This window comes from Fopius arisanus, unplaced genomic scaffold (genome assembly GCF_000806365.1).
Source record: "Fopius arisanus strain USDA-PBARC FA_bdor unplaced genomic scaffold, ASM80636v1 scaffold00016, whole genome shotgun sequence".
Lineage (NCBI taxonomy): Eukaryota > Metazoa > Arthropoda > Insecta > Hymenoptera > Braconidae > Fopius > Fopius arisanus.
Window position 1 is genome coordinate 392,705 of NW_011887755.1, and position 23,320 is coordinate 416,024.

The following is a 23,320-nucleotide window of genomic DNA, read 5'->3' on the forward strand; positions in this document are numbered from 1 at the left end:
GAGAAATGGAGTTTAAAAAATGAAGAGAACATGTAAAACGCAGATCCGCAATGTGGTTATATTTCTGTGTACCAGCGTAATTGCTAATTATTATTATTATTATTATATGATGTTGCCCATAGAATACATTGTACTCGGTTTTTATATTTTGCTGTATTTTATTCCATAATTGATTGTGGAAATGCTAAGAATATCCATTTGAATCCTAACTTTACTTTTGCATGAAAATTTCCCAAATTTAGCTTCCGCTTGATTGTTGATTTATGGAGTAAATTATTTCCCATTGAATCCAAGAGTCAAACTGTTGTATGAAAATACCCTGATCCTCGGTAGAAATGCCTTAACATCACGTGCCTCAATTTTTAATATTCAAATTATTCACAACTATGCGTAAAGACACACCTCTGTTTATCTGTAATATTCTATCTAGTGTTAACGTATGAAAAACAAAAATGATGAAATTCTAATGATGTGAGGAAAAGATGAAAATATTCTGTGTGTGAAATTGAAACTTATTCTTTGTACTACTCTTGTAAATACATTCTAAAAAATTAATCGTCAATGTTTTGTGCTGACTACTGCTGCTTCAATGTCTCTTTCAGTAGCTCATTCCAGAGAAGATAGGTAAGAGAGAAATTCTCGTATTTTGTTTCTGTTCTTTTTTTTATTCATTTCATTACACACAATATTAATTTTTCAAAACTTACAAATAAATTCATGCCCTCACAATGTCCAAAAATAAATGGGGCATAAAATTACAGACATATATAATTTCATCACTGTAAAATATAAAGAACACTTTTATCTCTTCGAAACATAGAAAACAAAATGGAGCAATATTTGTTTAGCTGGTAAAGCTCTAATGAAAAATTTACTAGTCCGAGATTTTTCTACGTACTACTGTGTCATTTTATCTTGTTCCAGAATAGACGTTGCTATATATCTTTATATAAATATAATTTCAATCCCTTTATCAGCGACTTCTCTCGTTACAAAACTACATGAAAAACTGCTTCCATCTTCTCAACAGAAATTTAACTCCTAAACCACTTAGTTATTGATTTTTATTTCATTATTAATAATCATCTATAGAAGTGTTATAAGCATTTATTTCACATACAAAAAGAAAATATTATTTTCGTCCGTATTAGTTTTCGTCTTTCGTCGGTACTATTATCGTGAATCAGGTAAATGCAGATACATTACAATTTTATTATTGTGACCGTCTTTCCACCATCGTTGTACATTTTATTCTCTAAATTAATTTTGATTGTGCAATATTGAAGAGTGCTAATAGATGGAAATTATACGAAGTCATGTGAATCAGAATGTATCCTGATTACTTTTCTTCAACAAAAAAATTATCTGGAAGCGATTTTTAAGGAGAATGAAAACAAAAATTTATTCAGTCATTCACATTGAATATTGTGAAAAACTTGAAATGCTCTTTGTGAAAAAACTTGTTTCATAACGATTAGTTATTTATTATTCTTCATTTTTAATTCTCTTCTCATCCTTTAGATTAATGGAAATAGTTTTCTGTCTTCAATAATTAATGGCGATAGATTATTCTGCCCCTCTGAACAAATTCTCGCATCGTAAAATGCCCCCAATAATCTTAATAAGCTTAATTAAAACTCTTTTCATTTTTGAATTTTATAAATCTTGGACTTAACAAATCTTACTGCTTACATAAGGCGACAGCGTTCCTCACCCTGGGGGTCCCCCTAAAACACAATTCATTTCATCAAATATTTTCCCACTATTTGTTCATTTTTATTCTATCTTTAATTCCATCTAGCCCAGCATGCTTGAGTTAATCATTTTTCCACAACAATGTATATGAAAAACATTAAATTGACAGTTTTCCCTATTATTAGTCACAATGATGCAAGCAGTTCGTCGATAGCGAGAATTGTTTTTTTTCTTTCAATTATCATCCTCCATATTTTTTTTCCAATCTTTCCAAATCCATCTATTCTCATTTGTCTCGCTATATCTCTGATAATTAATTACTTTATCATCCAATTTTAGTGATTTTTTTAGTGAAGCAGTGATGAATAGAAAATGTGCTCAAAAATAAGCTGAAATGAATTATTACACTTTGATGAATGAAGAATCAAATGTACTTGTGAATTTGATGAACACCTAGAGACATTTTTTACTAATATAACTTACATGGGCTGTCCATCAGAGTCGCAGGCCCTCTGATTATTGGAAGAAGAGAAATCTTCTCTATGACAGAAGAATTGAACATGTTTGAAATCCCCCCCAACTGATTGAGTCAAATTATTAATTTCTACAATCGCTCTATGACTTATAAACTGCTTGTATCTGAACGCAATGTTTAACTAACATTCGCCATCAAATTTTCCGTCTCCCAACGGAATTTTTCGAAAGATGCACTGCCATTGGTTTAAATCCCCTTGTTAGTTAAACATGCCATAATGAAGACATGAAAATTTCACGAATTTCTCCAAAACGTTTACTATGTAAAAAAAATTAGTGAAATTTATCTTTAATTACCTGTTGATGGTGAAGATCCTCAGATCCCCGAAACCCCAAGTTTTCTCTGTGCCGAGACATTGAAGTTGTCAGTTGCTGCCTCTTTCGTTCGGATGTTGCCATTTCCTGTGAAATAACAAAACAATTTTCAATCAAGAAATTCCACGAGACAAACGCTTCAACATTATTTTCCAAAAGTCACCTCTCCATCAGTATTCAAGAGAGTAGTCGTCATATTATCAGCAATGAACCATTTCTGTCCCTTCATAACGATATTCGATGGTGGTTCATGAGTCGCTCCAACATCCGATGACCAAACCAAAACATTTGCCCCTGGTTCGATCTTGGCAGTTCTGTGGAATTTGAAGACTGTCTCCAGAGCTCCAGCTTTGCGAATGAGTTGCCAACCACTGAGAACAATTTCCTTGCCACCCTTATTGATAAGTTTGACGAATCTCCCTTGTGGATCAGCTTCATTGATTTCGACATCTCCTCTTGCAGATGCAACGACACTGTAATCACTGCTGCTGCGTTCCTCGCTCTCTTCAAGAAGTGTGCGCTTACGTTTCCCTCCCCTGATAGGGGTGTGTCTGGAAGGAGTGCTCCTGCCAGTGGAAACTGAAGTAGCTGGTGACTGAACAGGAGTGATATTGAGCCTGGCTTCCTCAGATTCCAACAGTTTTCTATAAGCAGCAATTTCAAGATCCAGAGCCACCTTGATATCCATCAGGTCCTGGTACTCCTGTAGCTGCTGTGCCATTTCCTCCCTCATCCTGCTGAGCTCAGCCTCCAGCGAGGCAAGACCCTCTGCATGCCTGGCACGCTCGCCCTCCCTGAGATTCTCCAGTTCCCTGATACGCGCATTGAGAGCGTTATTAGCGGACTCGAGCTCGGAGATGCGTTGATTAAGTCCATCAATGCGAGTCCTAGTTTGTCTGAGCTCCTCAACAGCTAAACTTGCAGCTCCACTATTACGTTGAGCATGAGACGTCAAATTCTTGATCTTGTTCTCATAGAGCAACTCAATTTCCTCTCGATTCATTCGCATTTGTCCTTCGTACTGATCACGAAGCTCCTGGAGTGACTGCTGTAGCTTAGCCTCGTACTGCTCAGCAAGACGTCCATCGATTTCAGATATTTCAACTTGACGCCGCGAACGAGTTTCGGTCAACTCTTGCTGGAAGACTTGATCCTTGAAGCTGATGTCCTCTCTGAGACTCTGGATATTGTTCTCCAGATCAATACGCTGGAGGGTTTCCTCCTCCAGGTGCTTTCTAGCATCATCCAACAACCCCTTCAACCTCTCCACTTCTTTCTCCAATTCGCGCTCACGCTCCTGGAGCTTTTTACGTTCAGCTTGGGATTGATTGTACTGGGATTGGAGATCATTGCATCGAGTCTCATAAATTGACGCATTACGCTCGGCGATTTGAAAATCTTTCGATTTCTTCTCCAATCTAAAAATAAAGGAAAATCGATGATTTAATTTGAAGATCCGATACGGAAATATTGTAGGGGAATGCTGAGAATGTGATATTGTTTTTACGTACGACTTGACATTCCGGAATTTCTCCCATCTTATACAAATGATGTAACGGATAAAAATGACGGGGTATACACATTCTTGGAGTGATCTCTAGAGATATGGGAGTGACCTTGTTAATACCGTCAACAATAATTCACCTGTCTTAGTGTGACTCTCACTATCCTTGGCCCACTAGTTGACCGTGCCATTAACAGAAAATAAAAAGAGAACAATTTTTTTTCTACAATCGATTCGCCGTTTTTTTCCGCTCATTAATGCGCGAGTATACGGTCCCCGCAGGTAACTAAAAATTTGGGTTGGAAAATTACGCGAAGCAGCCGAATATCTGGTGCTTTACTCGCGTGTACAAAAACGCTATATAAATTTGAATGAACGAGGAGAAAGAATGGTGGCTCGTGGTGGCTATTTCCGTCGATTCGCCCCACATCGAGCGGTTATTCCTACCTAGTCCCTCAGTCGTCTTGACTACTGGATCAAGGACAAAAAATGCTTGAATCGATCGCTCAGAAATAATCATCAATTTTGTTGAAAATTTATCTGTAAGAAGCACTGGATGATTAAAGCCTCATGGGATGGGGCATAAAACAGAAGCGATAATGTGGGTAGCTTTGCAGGAGGTGCAATGTATCATTTGCCATGTGCGTGACAGCGACGTGTTGGGGCCAATGTCATGTTGCAAGTTCACCATCTTGTTCAGGTTTTTTATTCCCCCCTCGAAAGGAGTAGATTTTCTCCATTTTCTTTGGAGTAAAATAATTCCATGTCACCATTATTGTAAATAAAAATTCAACAGTCATCCAGTCAACTCCGATAATTTCTTGACTAAAATTAGAAGAGACTTGAAAACCAGAATAATGATGACGGCATTGTCAATCCGTTACCATCACTCTGAACGTTAAAAATCTCTATTCAACCAGTCGTGAGATGCGCGTACTAAATATTTGATTTTGTCGTAATACAAGTGAATCCTTGACGACTGAAGGTGAAAGAAATTCATTTTACATCTGATCGCTGCCATTTCAGGCGAAGCACTTCATGTTTTATGAATAACAAGTATTGAGACAAGTATTGGCTAACTCCAAAAGCGAAAAGCCCGAAGAACATTCAAAATCCATTGCGATCACATTCTTAGCGTTATATCGATTGCTTAATTGCTATCGTTATCTCAACTGCACTCGCACAACAGTGTTGAAGAATGACTCAAACGTAAGGTAATGAGTACGTAAGCGGAATTTAATGACTCGATAAAAATTTTTCTCGAAAAAATTTGATAAAATAGTCGATCGAGATTTTTGGTCGAAATGAAAAACAGGACAGAATCGGCTGATAATTATCAGATATAAAAAGCGGGTAATTTATTGTCGAGTAAACGGAGCAGAGGCAAATGTCTTTGCATCAGGTAATAGAACCGGCACCAGGGACTGACATCATCACCACATAGTACGCGTGACGCAACCGATGGTGTAGTACGGCGTGTATGAATTTCGATGCCGTGCCCTTCACAGACACACCATTTGGTCTACACCCACAGCCCCCGCATGAAACTAAACAGAGGGTGAGGTAAAGGCTGAGTCAAGATAAGCCAGTTACTCACAATAATCAAAGCATCATTCCAGATGCCATGTTGCCTACTTAAACAACCGCTAGGACGACCCTTCAAGGAGAAAACCGGCCGGTACTATCATCAGGAAATTTCGAATTACTCATGGAAATTCGACAACCATTTGGAATTTAAACGGACGGGAGTTCTGAATATTATGAGTCATTCGTGTCTGAATACTAAATACAGATCTGGATAATTCGAATGTAAACATTGCAGAAAATTTATGCAGAATTTACATTTCCAAAGGAAAAGACGGCAAATAATGAAAAAAGGTTTTGGAGGGGGTAAAAATATAAAAGAAAACATTCTCGTGAATTCTGATGAAATGAATTGCTTCGGACACATTTTTAGATTTGACAAAAAAAACCGATAAATCACGTTTCAACACCTGCTCAATACTGAGTGTGATATAATACGAAAAACGAATAGGGGAAGTGTTGGGTCTACAAGTTGAACATAGAAATACCGATTTTCAACTTTTCAAGCCAGTTCCAGAGAAATATATGAATTCCCCAATGGAGGTTACCCAACGATGATATACAATAAGATAATTACTTGGTCTTAAGGTCTTCATTGTCATCCCAAAGTCGTTTGGTATCGATTTCGAGTTTAGCTCTCTCCTTGGCAGTTTCATCGAGTAATTTTCTAGCATCAGAGAGCTCATGCTCGTACATAGACTTGATATTGGACACCTCTCTCGTAACCACCTCCTGGGACGTCTGTACCTCTCTCGTGAGTCTCGAATTTTCTGTCTCCAGGTGACGTACTTTTTCAATGTAACAGGCAAGACGATCATTGAGATTCTGTAAATCCTGTTTCTCCTGTAGACGTGAATAACGTGTAGGGCTGAGTGGACTTCCTGGACGCCGGCCTATAGGCGTCGAAGTACTTGGCTGAGGCGACTGGACCGAGCTAACGCTCGACGACGCCGCTACAGTTTTTTTACTCGATTTCGTCGACATTTCAATTATTTTAACACAAAATAAACAGTTAACACGCAGACGAATGTCCCACTGAATTCAATCAATTTATTAACCGTAAATTCACGCTAACTCGGCGTCGGTCCCGGCAGATATGTATATTTTGTGATGCTTTTTCACTCACTGCCTTCTTATGTGAGACTCAACGCTCAGTGTAATGTATGTGCATGTGTATGTCGCTTGTACCCGCGTTTCAATCTTGTCCCACACGGTACGACGATTTTTCCACTACTGCAGTCAATCGAGAGAACAAATCCACCGACGAGACGCTGTCCAACAACTAGCGCCAACTGTCGATTATTTAATTGGCCCACACCACCCAGAACCTCCCGCCATTTCCAATCCGCTTCCTCCATTCTCAATACACGACTCTCAACGATCTCAGTTGTATCGAATGAAACAGTTGAACACGACCGTTAGACGTTTGAATTTCACTCGCGATATGATTGTTTATTGTAAATTCTGTGCAACGAGTGGTTTTCGGTGGTGAGAAGTACGAATTTCAGTCCATTTTTGAAGACAACTTTTTGTGTCATCTCTGTATGTGTTATAGTGGTAGTGAAGTGCAAATCCTTTGTTCGGTATCATCGGATTTATTTATAATTAAAAGTGAATTAAAGGTTTATTGAAGATAATTTAAAGTGATAGTGTGTAATTGTGTGCATATTGGGTTTTTACGGGTTTTTAGAACGTTTTTAGTCCCATTGTGATGTGATTATAAGTGAATAAGTGATGAGTGAAATGGTGATTCTTGGAACCGGGTAAGATATCCCGCGTTCAGTGTTTGTTTGGGTTTTGAAGGACGACCTCGGGTATCCTGTGGAGGAGAGTTTAAGCTGTTTGCCGGAATAATCGAGGTACTGGAATAATTCAAATTTTTAGCAGGCGGTACGAGATCATTTTCAGGGATATTACCGGAGGACAAGTCCTTTGACAATAAGAACAATAATAGGATCTATTAACAATCCGACACGATAATTTGCCAACGTGATCTGGCGAGCTTGATTCTTAATATTTCTGCCCTTCGAATTTGAAAACGCGTATTCAACAGCAAAACATTAAAAAAAATCTTTAACATCGGATATCTCTCTATCGAAGAATGAAGAACAAAATAAAGTCTTCTCGTCATGATTTTTATTTTATTTCTTCAACTGCTAATTTATGATATATCCGGTGTTCAAATATCAAGAAAATTCTCAATTATTCAATGGCTCTGCAGCTCCTGAGTTATAGGGAAAGCGCAACAGTTTGAAAAACATGAACTTCAACCCACCTCAGGGTCATGTGAAGGACGAGTTTAGAAAAATAAAAATTATTGAGTCAGTGATAAATTGAGAGACAAATTTTCGAACATCACAATATGATTTATTTTAACAATCAGCAATAACAAAGGTAGACATGTTTTCATGATTCATTTAAACGAAATAATTCTCGAAAAATCTAAACTTGAATTCGAATAGCGTTATTATGCTTGGTAAAAATATACCTATAAATAAATTCACTATACCTCCATCAATTTCTCGTCATTGAAGTTTGATGGATTCAAGTAGACCAGAACAAAAATGAAAATAACAATGCCATCTCCCCATTCGCTCGTTATTACTCAGTAATCAATAATGACTCTTAAGGTTTTTCATTAAAGAATAGTTTGTCAGCTATAATATTGAACATAGACGATTCGTGTATAATATAGAATTCTTCTTCGATATATATATATATACATACATGTGTATATATAATTCCATTTGTTTCTATCTGCGAGTGTTTTACATAAATGTCCATGTGTCGAATGACGAGTGAATTACGGTTATCCATCGATACCAAGTTATGTGTAAATTCTTATTGAATTCCTCGGATTCTTTTTGGTCTTGTAGCAGTGATGCTTCAGTCGTCTTTGGTTGGTGTGCGTATAAATCGCCTCGTATCAATTATACTTATTTCTCTGTCATCTGATTGTTGCGCCGATAATTCACATCTCAATTCTGTTCCCTGAGTTGGTATACAACCTTTTCAGTCTTTACCATAGTATACAATTTTTTTCTCTAAATAAATTGCCGTTTCCCAACAAACGTCACCCGTCAGGTTAAACAGTCAATGAATTTTTAAACTTTTTTCTCACTTTTTCAAGGCATATTCATCAGTATTACTCTACGAGACATTTTCTCTATAATTTTTGAAAAAATTAAACCGTTGAATCATTATCTTCTCGATAACTTTATACCCTTTGTCCACTACCGATGGACAATAATGCCTTCCATAGAAATGCCAAAATTATACGATTGTGTTTGGAGAAAAAAAAATTCTATTGGCTATTCGTTGAGTCTTCCATCAGTTAATTACTGAAAAAAATGTTCCATTCTGTTATCATTTCACTAAGTTAACAATAATTCCATAACTTCTTCTATAAATTCAGAGGAATTTGAATAAAGAAATCATCACTATCTTTTCATCCTCGCCTCTAAAATAAATCTCTTCACAGAAAGTATGATAGTTATCACCAATTTTCGACACAAGCAGGGCCGTCCAACCATTGAAAAATGATCTATGTACATACAACTAGAAGTATAATTAGGAATGATTGATACTGCCAAGACACTTTGAGAAGAATCGAAAAAATTCATTTTAAAAAATCTATCAAGAAAAAAGATGAAGCTATCCTAGTCATTGGCAGCAGCACCGTGTCTCCTGGGTCGTTTTCCAGTCTTCTGTTTGCTATGAAAATTGCCCTCAATCTTCGACCTAGCTCGAAGAGACTCGGCTGAGCTGTCAGACCCACTGGTCTCCTGCAATTTTCGTTTCTTACCCCTGGTGACAGGTCCACTTCCACTGCTACTGCTGTTGCTACTGTTGTGTTTGTCGCCATCTTTTTTTCTCCGTTTGGATTTGGGTAATTCAAGAGGCTCTCTCACTCTCTCTCTCTCCTGGAGAATACTTTTAGGCGAATTCGATTCAGAAGAGGAAGACAACGAGCTCAAATACTCAGTGACCCTCTCCTCCCCAAAATCAAAGACATTGGGCTGCGCTGGAGACGCTGAGGTTGTCATCGAAGTTGTGACACTTGGTGGTCTCAACAATTGTACAGAGGATGGACTGGATGATGTGGTGGAAGCCGAAGATGAGACGGAGGATGAAGTTGATCTTTTATGAAGTTTCCTCCTCTGAGCCAATTTAGCTCCATCGACATTTTTAAGTTTGAAAGAGCTTGGTTTAACACTGATTCCTGAGGTGGATTGAATATGCAGAGGCTCCACAGGTGTCCCTGAACTACCAGTAAGCCACGAGTGACGAACAAGAGCTGAAGCTGTGAGCCTCTCACTAGGATCAGTTGCTAACAGGGATTTCACTATTTCTTTACCAGCAGGACTGACGTGTCTCCACTTTTCCCCATCAAAGTCAATCTCTCCGGATTTAATTCTACTGGCAAGGTCTGGGCTTCCAACCTTGAACAGAGGCTCACCCGATAGTAAACAGTAGAGTATGGCCCCCAAACTCCACAAATCGCAACTCTCGTCGTATCCTTGGTGAGCCAGGATCTCTGGTGCTGCATAGGGAAGAGTAAAACACGGCGTGTGAAGTGGCTCGCACGATTTTTTCAATCTGGCAAAACCAAAGTCCACCACTTTTACTGGTGCATCACCACCGGAGTGAGCATAGAGTAAATTTTCGGGCTTCAAGTCTCGATGAACAACTCCACGCACATGCATGAATTGAACAACTGATGCGAGTTGTTTCATAACTCTGATGGCCTCTTTTTCACTCTGGGATTTTGCCACTTTACGGTTTGATGGGAGCAGTTCACCGCCCGAGAGTAACTCCATGACAATGTATGTGTGAGCTCGGTCTTGGTAGACGTCGATTAATTTAACTACATTTGGATGACCCTGGCAGGCTCTCAGGAGGTTTGCCTCTCGACCGCAGTCCACTCGTCTACTGACAATTTTCACTGCGTACTCTCGTTTCGTTTGCCGATGGGTGCAGAGTCGACAGACGGAGAAGCTACCGTCTCCAAGTGCTTCTCTCCTCGGGTCAATCTCGTAGTGCTGGAAGAATGTGGATTCCTCGAAGCGGGAAGCTAAGGCTGACGAAGGAGATGGCGAGTGGCCATCCGTGTTGGACTCTCGGAAGATATCTTCGGATACTACGTTGTCACCGAATAGGATTGATGGGGCGACATAAGAGTATCCCTGAAAAAAAATTAACGAATAATTACTTTTTTATTCGTTCTGGAATTTTTTTTTGTGTCAATAATAGAAATAATATGGAGACTCACTCGAAATGCTCTGTCATAATTGGGTGGTACGACAGCAGGACTGTCAGCAGCCACCATTTTGGTGAATTCATCCGCGAAATTGCTGGTATCTAGTTCATGAGCAATTTGAGGCACAAAGGGTGGTTCAATTTCTCGGTTCTCCAATGCACTCCAACTAAATCCCTCGGCTTCTGTGAAAAATGGGTGTTCCTTGAGCTCCTCGGCATCCCGAGGCCCACCGCCCAATCTTTGTCTTGGATCTTTAACCAACAGCCTGGCAAGGAAGTCCTGAACTTCTGGACTCAAATAGCTTGGAATTGGTGGCTCTGTCTTAAGAATTCTACGTGATATTTCTTGTTGAGTATTTGTGTGGCCTTCTACGGCAAATGGAGAGGACCCACTGAGAAGTTCATAAGCTAAAACTCCTACGCTCCACCAGTCGACAGCCTAAAGTATTGAGAATAATTTCTATGAGAATTGGAGAGTGAAAAAATTGGACAAAGCTCATTATTTCATGTCACTCCATTCTTATTTCTCAACCCAATTTCTGACTCCCTGTTAAAAAAGAAACTCACGGATCTGTTTCTATCAGAAAACCTATTTTTAAAAGCGTATGTCCAATGGTCGGAATTTATTTTGTTATTTTTACTTTTCTGACCCACTTCATTGCTGAAAAAAAAAATCACAACTTTCGTTCTTCGCGTATCCAGTAAATTCTTCAACAATCGTTTTCACTCCATCAAAACTGCTCAATCCGCATATTTTCGTTTCGAATGCTTTACATTGTTTTGAACATTTCCCCTCCGAAAGAATGAAACAAACAAACGACATTCATTGCAACATAAATGCATGCCGACCACACGATTGAAAAAAAAAAGCAAGAAAAAATATTGTCAACGAGATAATGAAAAAGTACTTACAATATCGTGACCAGCAGAACCACCTCGCACAACTTCCGGTGCCATGTACTCAATGGTCCCACAAAACGAGTATGCACGTGGATTGTTGTCCCTCTCGTGTGGCAGAAATTCTTTACTAAGACCAAAGTCCGTGAGTACAATGTGCCCCTCACGATCCAAAAGTATATTTTCAAGTTTTATATCTCGATATATAATCCCCAGCTGTGAATGACAAAGTTATTTCAATATTTCTCCAAGAAAAAGATGATAATGGGCTACACTCATTGGAATGACATAAATAAAATAGGGATATTTATGCACACCTTATGTAAATGCTCCAGTGCAATTATAATTTCTCCGACGTATATCCGTACTTCGTCCTCGGTGAAGTGCTCTCGCTGATAAAGATGGGTGAATAATTCGCCACCATTCACGTAATCTAGATTCAAAAATACATAGTTCCAATATAAAGTTATGGGGAAAATCGATCTATTCCACTCTCACCGAAATAAATCTTTTGTTCAAAGGTGAAAAGAGTGATAATTCCAATCGTAAAATAGAACTGGTCGTTTAAATTTCATGTCAATTAAAAGGATTTGTCATCGTACCTAAAATCAGGTGGAGTTTAGCATCAGTTTGGAAGGCATAGTGAAGTGTCACCAAGAATGGACTGTCCCTCACAGCCTCAAGCACTTGTCTCTCGGTTTTAGTGTGCTCTGTTGTCTTCTTCTTCTGAACAATCATCGCTTTTTTTAATACTTTCATCGCATAAAGACGTCCAACGTCTGCGCCAATTCTCTTTCTCACCAGGAAAACTTTTCCGTAAGCTAAACGACAAAGAAACAATGAATTCAACGTGAATTAACATTCAAGGATATTACATAGATGATAATGTTATTAATTTTCGAAAAACTCACCTCCTGTTCCAAGGACTTTGAGCAGATCAAAGTGCGTCATGTCTACCCTCTGGCCGCCGTTGTCATTAAGATTAACTGCAACAGAATTTAAAAAAAAACGACAGTGAATTTATAGGGCATAGTGTAGGCTTCAAGTGGTAATTTGTCAGTTTGGAGAATTTAGTTGGTTGGATTTTACGTCGATGCGTTTTATTTATCATACAAAGAGATCGGTGGGCTCTTCCAGATGTTTATTTGCTTGTTGGCATGTGCGCAAGACGTGTCTCCTTGGGATAAGTCCTAAGGTGAAAAGCAAAAACATCTTGCACTTGTTATAGCACATTTGAATAATCAATTGAGACAATTTATGAAAATTTCCGAGAATGATAGCTCATGCAGAAAATGGCAACGAGTGCAATATAGTAAATTCTTCGCATTTATTTTGGCAAAATCTTTCTGAAATATCGTCTCCATTATAGTGAGATTCTTTATTCTTTAGGATGAAATTATCGCTTCAGGAGTTTTCTTTCTTATCATAATTTGATGTTCCATTTAAAGTGATAGCCCACATTGGAGAATCTGAAAGACAACGACAAACTGGGACACGATAAGTGATTTTAAATCAGGTAAAATAAAATAGCTATTAGCGTTGGCAGGTGGCCTCATAAATAGGAAGGATGAATTTTCAGGGAAATGTAAGATTGTGACAACTCGGTAGAGACAACCCCTCTTGAACTTTTCAAGTTAAATCAACCCCGGTACTTGCACAGGTCTGATTGTACGTGGGATATCCGTGTCAAGGTGGTGGAATGGCGCGGCCATGATCACACTTTGTCGTTTACCTACGTTGATACTCAAACACACATAAGTACATTTTACTCAATTCAATGTTAAGACGCAAGAGACTGGACATACACATACAAACTCTGAGCAGGTGTAATAGTAACTTAGCGACCCAGTTTTATGGCTATATACTTTCGTGGCTTCCGTTTCAGTCGCGACGAATCATCGAGTTTAAAACGAGGAAAGAACAATGAAAAGTTTTACCTTCCTAATTGGTCTGAAAGTTTAGCTCACCATGTAAATACCAAACACTCCAAGTACTTAGCGCCTTGAGTACGTGTTTGATTTGTCAATTGCATTGTCTAGATAATTTTTCACAGAGAAAAATCTTTGAGTGAGATTTCATTTCATCTGATTCCCCAGTTTCTTTTTCGGTCCGGAGTGATTCCGGATACTGAAATAGCCATTCAGAATGGGATTTTTTGTGAGTGAAGTTAAAGAGACGATCTTAGCGTGAGGGCGTGAGCTCATTTCGAAATATTTTCTTTCGCAAAGATCATTTGATACCAGACCGAGGAGGATGGTTAGTGCATTAAGCTGGTTAATACATTGGGTTTATGAAACCGGGACTCCTCTGCTCCCTGGTCTTTCCCCTCGCTCTCGTCTGACCCCCACGGAAGTTCCGCTTTTGTACGACCCAGATAACCGGCATTCACTCGCTATTTCGTAACGGGACCGACTTTCTTTCGGTTACCTGACTCAGACACCCAGTGCGCCTTTATATTACTATTTACCCCACCTCTCTCCCCATTTTCCCCTATTTTCCACCCACAACCCCCTCCCAGTTTTCCCTCCCACCAACCGCAACTATCATTGTCATTCATTTGTGCGGCTTCCAGTTGCTATCTTCATAGCATCTACACCAACTCCCAATATAATTGAATTTTTCGTTTCTGTCGGCCTTTGGTATGAATTAGGTTGGAAAGAGAAAGGACCGTTAAATCTAAGTAAAAGTGCTCTTGCGTTATCACTCAAATATCCGTAAATATTACAATTATTATAAAACACTCGATGTCCACCTGAAAAATCCGTGTTTTCAAAATTTTTATGGGAATGCCGAGGGGGTGGGGAATGATTTTCGTAATTAATGCACCCCTCCGGTCAATTCCAACTTCCGACACGATTCAGATGTAAATAGGGATTCGAAAGAGTTGGGGGAAACTTTTTTTGGAATTTTTTCGATGAAAATTGTCAGTTCTGGAACCGGCGGCGAGTTCTTTTCTTTTTTTTTTTTTTTTAATTTTTGTGACAGAGACGGGGAATCCCGTACGGTGCACGGTTGCAACCCGCCGACCGTTTGTTACGGGGAATACCGTAATAAGTAACGTTTTTCATTCGTCTGTGTTGTAGTACACACAGAGAAATGAGTAGCTTTTATACGTCGTGGAAAAAAAAATGCTTGCACATTCGTTTACCCTTCCAAGTCGGCCGATTCAACCGCAGATTTCACCTCGAAAATCTCGGAGAACAGTTTCGAGAGTGGAAACTCATCGGCTGAGGTTTTCATTGAAAGTTCCTGCGTAATCATATTCATTCGTTGTTAAAATAATTACGCATTCAATAATAATCGAATATTCTCCAATCAAAAGCACCACGAAGTGAAAGAAATTCTTCAGATAAAAAATTCTCTCGTCTACAAAGAAAAAAAAAAACGTAACGCACAGGTGGTGAATATATTTCTTATATTTCAACAATTTTATTTCTGAATCAATAATCCGTGTTGGAGGTTTGAAGTTGTTATCAGCTCGAAGGCAGTAACTTGGTATCAGTATTGTTGAAAAAGTGGGAAACAAAATGAAACATTTTTTTTTTCATTCATTGAAGAAATGACAAAAATTGATTAATTTTTTTGCAGTCGTTATTTTTCTATCGTTTTATTGAATAAAAATGTGAGAGGGGGTAGGTGAGGTGTTAGATGAATTTCCAATGATTATTCAGTCTTAAAAATAAAGGCGACATCCGGAGACGAAGTTCAAGGCATTCCACCATCCTCGCCTGCCAACATGAAGGATGTTAACAGCTGCTAAGAAATGACAGTGTCATTGAACAGACCTTTGAGATAACTGACAAGCGATATCGTACATTGTACAGCCATTGTACGACCTCTCGTTCAGAAAAAAAAAAGAAAACATACATGAAAGCTCCAATAATCACTTCAATGTGATTTTAACGACTTACATGTTCATTTGTTTCCAAGTAAATTACTTCTCCGAATTGTTGGCAGCATTATTCGCTCATTAGTAATTTAAAATGTTTCTTTATCATTGGGTTCTTCTTCAGAAAACAATTGCATTTCCTTTTATTTGCAATTCCTTTCGTTTTGCCTCTCACTTTCCCCGGACGATGGCGCAAAAGAGTTTAAAAATAAAACACTCTGAACTCCATATTTTTTTCCGTGATTGTCTTATCGAGGACGAAGAATAATGACGAGTTCCCTAAGAATACTCAGCTGCTTGATTTTGAAAATATTTAATATTTGAGTGAATGTATTCGAGGATTTCTCAGGGACTTTCACTTGTGGGTTTTTCTTGGAGGCCTTAATCTCATTCAATATGATTGGTTTATGTATTTGTTTCATTCTTTTTTCTCTTCAATGGTTTATCGGGTTTCCTTGGAAGTTGTGCTAAAATTGTTAATCGCCGGCTGATTAGTTTTCCTGTCATTGTTTTTCTTTTCTTCGCAGCGTGAAAAAAAATTATTTTTCGAGGTTCGATTTACAAGAACAACGTACCTGAAAAAAAAACCCGTAACCCCAACAAAAAATCAAACAAAAAAAAAACCAAAAAAAAAAATGCAACAAGAAATAGACTGAGATATATATTTAAGGAACGAGTCGAATTGATTCCCATAAATCCGTATTTATTCTAGTTATTATCTTATCAGTAGAAGAAGACGGTGATTTTATTCAAGACGAGGATAATTAAAAATTAGGCAATGATAAATTTCCAGTGTTTAAATACTGTTTACTGGTGGTTAATCGCATTGAAAAAGTTTTTACAAAGTTCAAGGTTGCAGAGCTAGTCAACATTATTTCAAATGCACATTCAATATGATGATGACCAACTTTCCACCTCAATAAATTCATTAATTGAATACGTATCCTTTAAATTGTAAATTTACTGTTTAAAATGCTAGAAGGAGGCTTTCTCGTCGCATTATCATTGAATTTTGACCGGTGATAACTTGAATCGAATTCTCGAATTCCAAAGTTGAAGCCCCTGGGCTTACGATACCGTTACCAATCACCGACGTTCCAAATTCCAAGGTTTTGAAACAACTCTGGTGTTTCTACGCTGGTACCGTTTTTATCCTTAATTTCATTTAACTTGTCTTTCACTTTCCGTCAATTGACAAAAAACCGTCATTATTTTTACCCACTTTTTTTGCTTCACGTGTCAGATAGTAATAAAACGGTAGTCATGAACCTGATGTAGTAATTGACCAATGTCTTTGAAAAAAATCTCAATTTATCGTGTATTGGATTAAAAAAAAACTTCTCAGTATGATTTCCAAGTCTCTATCTACATATTTTGCGCATTAATTTCACTTTCTGATTGTTACGCCGATGTTAGAGGGTCAATGATGAGTGCTAAGCGGGTGCCAGTATGTTGCGTTCCATTTTCAATCGATAAAATCTACGCAGACTGTATTGAAGGCCTTTCCATGCAGTTGAAGATAACTCAGCAGCTCAAAAAATTTGGCATGAAATCAAGCCACATATCATTTTTCTTTTGATAATAAACCCGACGGCGGTGGTTTTTAACAATGAGAATTCATCAATTCTAAAAACTTCCTACTTTTCTATTATGAAATGCCTATTTCCTTGTTAATCGAGCGGTGTCCTTAGAATTCCAAGGCTGAAAACCACTACACGCCGGCGATTATCTTAGAAGCTCTTCATTTTTATATACAAAATTAAAATTACAGGTGAGCGTAAAAATTTTACGATCCCGTAATTCTTCAATAATTGCGTACTCTTTGTTTTTATGTCCCCGGGTAGGTATATTGTATTGATTCTGCGGTTCGAAATTTTTTTACTCGGAAAAATAGGTGTAACCAGAGTATTGTACGTTATTTTAAAAAAATGTTATCCACCGATGAAAATTTCGGGTTCATTTATGATTTCGTTTCTGAACGGTGAATATCCTCTGGTCATTGTGTGAACTTTAAACAGGTAGTTAGAATTATAAAAGAGCTATATGGCTCAGTGTGAAAGGTACCGCCCCGTTAGACTTGTTCCCCTGCTGAGTGTCTCCGATGACGCACAAATCCTCAAGCCGCAGATGTCTTTTCGGGAAGACTCTTCCGTAAATATGTTTCAAACAAAATACCAATGCTTACCCAGAGTTGAATGATTGGGGCACAGGAAAATAGGAGCTACCCGGGTGTCACTGGGTCGACTTCCCCACGTGCTCTTTCTCTATCCGATCGATCGATACAACTCGTCCTACGTTTTCTCAGTCGAACACGTGGGGAAAAAGGGGCATATACAATGCTAATTGTCATTCTCATCAAGTGCACACCGCCTAATCCGCCGAGAGTTCATTACTATCAGATCAGTTGCTCATTTGGGGAATATCCCTTGAAACGAAAATACCTGGGGAATAGATTATCAGTTTCCCTGAACTCGAAATACCATTCTATGCGCGTTGATGATTTTTTAATGGCCTGGAACATTAGTTTTTAATATTTAAAATGAGAGTGAATGCGAGACGTGCACTCTGCACGTTTCGTAATTTTTTTCCCCTGCAATCAGAAACATGAGATCCAAATTTATGGAGCAACAAGAGCTGATACTGTGCTACCATATGTTGCCACGTGTCACCCGAGTCTTCCCCCAGAGTCTCCCAACTTTCCATGGTATTCAAATTTAATTTCGGAATAACTTCAATTAGTTTCCACATCACATGTCTTATTTGTCACCGTGTATTATTTCTCGCTTAATAAATATTTGCTTTTTTGTACAGTGGTATCTCTGACGCCAATTGATGATATTGTATCGTGTGTATGAGAAGAAAATACGTTTATGAAATGCCCCGAATTAATTAGATTGAGTTTCTGAGCGAGAGAGCGAGTATCTTCATTGCTGTTAAAAAAGGCGAAAGAGGTCGAACTCGATGATATTAAACCTCGTCAATGCTTTTAAGGCAAAATCCATAAATATTTTCGTTTTGTAATTTTTTATTCGACAGTTCACTGTTTCATCTTTACCTTCTCTTGCTTATCCACTAATCGATGAAAGGAATTGATCGGAGGAGAAGTGAAGTTTTGTTGGGTGAAAGTGACGGGAACGGATTTCAAGAGTGGGAATATCAAAATGGAAATCGACGTCTGTGTGCACCACGAATAGAGCTTAATCAGAGATAATTAATACCGCGGATATTTAAAAATCCGATTCTATTATTGAGTTGAGGTGAACTTTTACGCTGAATTTGAAAAAAAAAAATGTCACGAGTGAGGCTTTTTTGAAGTTCAAAGAATAGCTCAATAGCTCTGAGCAATCAATAAAAATGAGAACCCCTGACATTCAGGGTGGAGAAATGTGTGATAAATATGAAGGTTGAAAAATAATAATAACTACCTCCGTGACGATTTTGCTCATCCTCGTCGGGCTCGGGGGATGCGGGTGAATTAGTGACGTCAAGCTGACGTATGGCCTTAGAGAGTCCATACGAGCCAGATCCAGCAGTATTCTCCTCAAATACCATCTCCACATCGCTGCCATCCTCAAAGTATCCACTCTCATGCTCTGGATTCTTCATTTTTTCAAAAGAAAAACCAATTCCGATATATCTCAATTGAACCTAGTTGAGCAGAACTTCCTCAATCAGCTGCTAAGAATCCTGCATTCTTTCATCTCTATTCCACTGATAGGCGCATAAATCATGTGCCACTGGTGGATATTATTTTTACTTCAATTCAAATGGACTCTGATTTTCCAGGAGAGTGTGTTTCAATGTGCCTTGATCACACTGTCCCGATCGATGGTACTTCCTCGTTTGTTCGGTTGTAAAAAAATTCCGTGGGATGTTAGAAAAATACGAATGAAGTACGATATATCCGCAGTAGTTTTGTGACACAATAACAGGAGAAAAACAAAGCGTTTACTGGTCACAATATCCGTGTGATGCGCATGATCACTCGGGAATGGCAAGACTAAAACTAGAGTATGTGTTTGGTGGCATTACCCACGTGCCTCGAGAGGAGAACGTGATCAAAGTGTCGACACGTGGATGGTACTTTTGCCTTGAAGCTCGCGGCTGATCGAAGCACGAGATTTATTAGATTTTCTTCAAACCAAAATTCGTTTTTTTTCTTTTCCACTCAATTATTTCACCTCCATCGACGATAATCAGTCTCAGCCACTCATGCCCTGATGCAAGTCAGTATCTGGTGTTATCCTACTGACACAGTTTAACGGGGACAAGGCCTCTTTTTTTCCCCTCTCTCAGAGCTCTCCGAGACCTTAACACGCACGAAAGTCGTTTTGTTCACGAAAATTTAACGTTTCGTAATCCACTGCAATCGACATGGAACTGAGGAATTTCGAAGTATCGATGCAATCTACAACCGTTTTTTTTTTTTCAATTTTCCAGAGAAGGAAAAACAGAGCTGTTATCCACTGGAAATAGCTTTTTATATTTTTCTCAATTCCCCCTCGGTCTACCTGATTTCACGGAAATAAAATGTCTGGCTTTATCTTTTTTATTCCTCGTGGACACACACTTGGAAAGGTTAACGGACTCCTGGCACCCCTCGGGGAATACCCCCACGTTATGGAGCCTTTGGTGTCCGTGCCAGGTGTTGGCACAGGGCTTTTCTTCAAACACCTTGTTGGGTTGAATTCTCAGGCACTTTTTCACCCGCAACTTTCACTGTCTCTCGTGGATAAATATTATAATCTATTTATTGGAGTATCATTTATTTTTCCACCAGTGATTTTCACAGCTGGTTGATATCTTAATGTCGTTGATGAAATTATTAAAATATGCTTGAGGGAATTTTATGGTGGAAAAGGGGGTTGAGTTGTTGGTGGAGAGGAGCACGAAGTTGCACCAACACTCACTGCCGACCGACTGAAGTCAAACTGAATAACGCCCCGACCCCGCGCCTGCCTCGGCACCGTTCTATTCCATTCCACCCATACTGCCCGACACCAGAGGGGAATAACAGCTGATTTGGAAAACATGGGTAACCCCAGGAGGGGGAAAGACATTTTCAGGAGCGAAGTCAGTGGACACGGGGGCCCGCTACCATTGACAAATCCCCTTTTTTCCTCTTACTCGCTATTATTTCATTATTTTAGTTAACCAGTGGAGATCCGTCCTACTCATTCTTGATTACTGTGTCAACGTTTTGATAAAGAATGTGGTCTAGCCCCCCCTATCCCCTCCCATTCCTCAGAGGATCACCTTGTTTTTTTTTTTTTTTTTTGAGTACAAGTCATCTTGAGATGGATAAACATAGGGCTAGAGACTGTTTTTAATAATTCGGATTTAATTCAATTTTTATAATCAATTTTTATCTATAATCGGCTATTAAGGAGCTTTTTTCAATTTCAATGTTGTTACCGAGTTTGAGATAACAGACTCGAAATTTTTCAACATATTTGCACAAATTTTGTATTTACAAAGCTGGCGTTTTTCAATCGGACAAATAATTCGTGATGATTTTAGTTTTGGTTATACGGTTTATTCATTGGTTGGGGGATTAATGGTATTTTTAAGTGTGAGGAGTTATTTTATTTTTCGTTTTATAGAAAATTTTTCAGTCATTAGTTAATGAGAGAAACATTAGCTTGAATTTCTAGAGATGCTCGACATGATATTTTTTCCATCTAAACATAAATTTTCGGATAATCCTGCAAGTCATTATCCCTCGAACACACAAAAGATCCGGCGATTTAAAGTTTTCGGGAGTTGTATGTATGTGTAGTGACGTCAACACGTGATTCACGGTGTATCATTTGCCAAAAGGTGTTTAAAATTGAGTGGACAATCACGAGTACCTCCAAGGGCGAACAATTTCTCAGTTTAACTCATAATTTTCAATTCTACATTTCACTCATCCTTGACTGTATTATTCCTCGAGACACTAGACTTCCTACAACGCAGACATTGCACACATTTTTTTTTCTTCAAAGATTATATTATTTCAATACTCCTCTCATATTTACCACTCGTTTTAACCGATAATTCATGCATATGTCATTGTAAATAACATCGGTTTTTATCTTCATATAGTGCAAGAGTAGTTCTCGGATTTCTCAAATCATACTTCCACTCGACATGAAAAGCATTTGATATCGAAACCACGGTGAAGCATGAAGTTTGATCGATACAAGACGGTATTATGGGTTTTCCAGCGATTAATAAATTCTATGAATAATATGATCCCGTGAAACTCCCCAGAGAGGCATTAAAAACCCACCGAACTTTATTTTCCCCCCGATTCATCGAAAACTTTCCGATAAAATCCGACAAATCCGAAAGAAATTTTCGCAGAACCAATTGCCGATTAGTCAATTCCTCGGAAAGTAGAGATGAATAATTTATCCGCCTCGAGATTCTTGCCAGGAACTGGTTTAACAAAAAAATATTCCGTGACAATAAAATTCGCCAGAATCGTTAAAATCAGGGGATAACGAGAAAATTTGAGTTAATTATTCCTTTTTATTATTGGAGCAATAGCAACAATAATGGGAGTATTTTAAATATCATACGCTCAGCTTTAACTTTGATCCATTCTCTCAGTGACACACCTAACCTAGTTAACCAATAAATAAAAAAGACGATTGAATACTGAAATAAACATGTGCATCCATACCGAATGTCAAGACGTGTGTGACAGTTGTTTCACTGGTACTTATATCAGCCAAATTGTCCTTCTGAGGGAGTGGCGGTGGTGGTGGTTGCATGCTCTTCTCCATCCTCCTCTTCCCGTACCCCTCTCTCACACTTGATGATATAATACCTTCAAAGGGTGTCAAATCCTTTTAATTAACTTCCCTTTGTACTCCACCCTATCTGCTCATTTACGTAACATCGGTAAGACCAGACCCTAAAATCAATCATCCCGATGAACCATCGATAAATATTCAATTAAAATCTTCAACAAGAAAATTAAAATGAATAAAAAAAAAATAGAAAAACAATGCTCTGTCAACTGGAAAAGCTCACAATTCTATTTTTGAATGGCTCCATCTGACAAGCGGTATGTGAGCAGCGCACTGTCCTCATGGCAATGTATCTGATTACAACTCAAAAAGTCACACGAATTATCAATTCCATTGTCACTGGGATATTCTTTTAGTTTTTTTATTTATTCCAATAGTGGATTTTCACTGTTGTCATTATCATATGTCAGTGTGAGAATTATTTAGTTCGGTGAACTTTTATGGTGATCAATTGTTTGATAGTGGATAGTGTTGGATAGTGCGACGCAATTGGTCTCGTGCGTTTGGAAACTGACAACCGGTCGTTGGTCATATCAGGGCCGAGGAGATTCGTGGGATTTTCTGTACACGGGTGTCAGATGCCAAGAAAAATCAACTGAGATGTAGAGATGGCGGCGCCACTGGCTCGAGAGCCGGTGGGTACCGGGTGTTCCGGATGTATTATAAAAGCTTGAAAATGAAAATCATCGCTCCATTCTTTTGTATTATATCCAGCCTTTCTTGAGACTCGATAATTTCAATGAAATTATCTGCACGAACGGCTGCGGTGATAGGTAAACCTCGCAAATCCATGAACAGTCGATTATAGTAGTTATGAATTCCTCAAATAATATGGAATGATAT

General features: G+C 38.5%; 2 protein-coding genes across 5 annotated transcripts; both read right to left on the minus strand.

Annotated features, from left to right (window-relative positions):
* Nucleotides 1-1,071: 1,071 nt before the first annotated feature.
* On the minus strand, nucleotides 1,072-6,878 carry LOC105263689 (lamin-C). Of its 2 annotated transcripts, XM_011300059.1 has the most exons (5): nucleotides 6,210-6,878; nucleotides 2,708-3,962; nucleotides 2,527-2,631; nucleotides 2,179-2,235; nucleotides 1,072-1,727 (listed from the first exon to the last, which is right to left on the minus strand). In XM_011300059.1, the coding sequence occupies exons 1-4, from the start codon at nucleotides 6,614-6,616 to the stop codon at nucleotides 2,212-2,214; spliced, it is 1,791 nt and encodes a 596-aa protein (XP_011298361.1). In that variant the 5' UTR covers nucleotides 6,617-6,878; the 3' UTR covers nucleotides 1,072-1,727; nucleotides 2,179-2,211. The 2 variants fall into 2 exon arrangements, with proteins under 2 accessions (XP_011298361.1, XP_011298360.1); XM_011300058.1 differs by lacking the exon at nucleotides 2,179-2,235.
* A 1,358-nt stretch (nucleotides 6,879-8,236) lies between these two features.
* On the minus strand, nucleotides 8,237-22,987 carry LOC105263701 (ribosomal protein S6 kinase alpha-5-like). Of its 3 annotated transcripts, none has more exons than XM_011300087.1 (8): nucleotides 22,701-22,987; nucleotides 22,348-22,581; nucleotides 12,700-12,774; nucleotides 12,391-12,609; nucleotides 12,106-12,221; nucleotides 11,804-12,004; nucleotides 10,905-11,330; nucleotides 8,237-10,818 (listed from the first exon to the last, which is right to left on the minus strand). In XM_011300087.1, the coding sequence occupies exons 2-8, from the start codon at nucleotides 22,448-22,450 to the stop codon at nucleotides 9,292-9,294; spliced, it is 2,667 nt and encodes an 888-aa protein (XP_011298389.1). In that variant the 5' UTR covers nucleotides 22,451-22,581; nucleotides 22,701-22,987; the 3' UTR covers nucleotides 8,237-9,291. The 3 variants fall into 3 exon arrangements, with proteins under 3 accessions (XP_011298389.1, XP_011298388.1, XP_011298387.1); XM_011300086.1 differs by lacking the exon at nucleotides 22,701-22,987 and adding an exon at nucleotides 19,103-20,400 and having other exon boundaries at nucleotides 22,348-22,376; XM_011300085.1 differs by lacking the exons at nucleotides 22,348-22,581; nucleotides 22,701-22,987 and adding an exon at nucleotides 19,103-20,740.
* Nucleotides 22,988-23,320: the final 333 nt, after the last annotated feature.

Excerpts from the sequence above, each read along its gene's own strand:
- LOC105263689 (XM_011300058.1), bottom strand. The coding sequence starts at position 6,616 with ATGTCGACGAAATCGAGTAAAAAAACTGTAGCGGCGTCGTCGAGCGTT. Across the intron at positions 2,632-2,707 it reads TCTTGAATACTGATGGAGAG|GAAATGGCAACATCCGAACG; the intron begins GTGACTTTTGGA and ends GTTATTTCACAG. Across the intron at positions 1,728-2,526 it reads AGGATCTTCACCATCAACAG|GGGGACCCCCAGGGTGAGGA; the intron begins GTAATTAAAGAT and ends ATTGTGTTTTAG.
- LOC105263701 (XM_011300086.1), bottom strand. The coding sequence starts at position 19,283 with ATGAAGAATCCAGAGCATGAGAGTGGATACTTTGAGGATGGCAGCGAT. Across the intron at positions 12,775-19,102 it reads TGAGCAAAATCGTCACGGAG|TTAATCTTAATGACAACGGC; the intron begins GTAGTTATTATT and ends ATTCTGTTGCAG. Across the intron at positions 11,331-11,803 it reads GTTCTGCTGGTCACGATATT|GCTGTCGACTGGTGGAGCGT; the intron begins GTAAGTACTTTT and ends TCAATACTTTAG.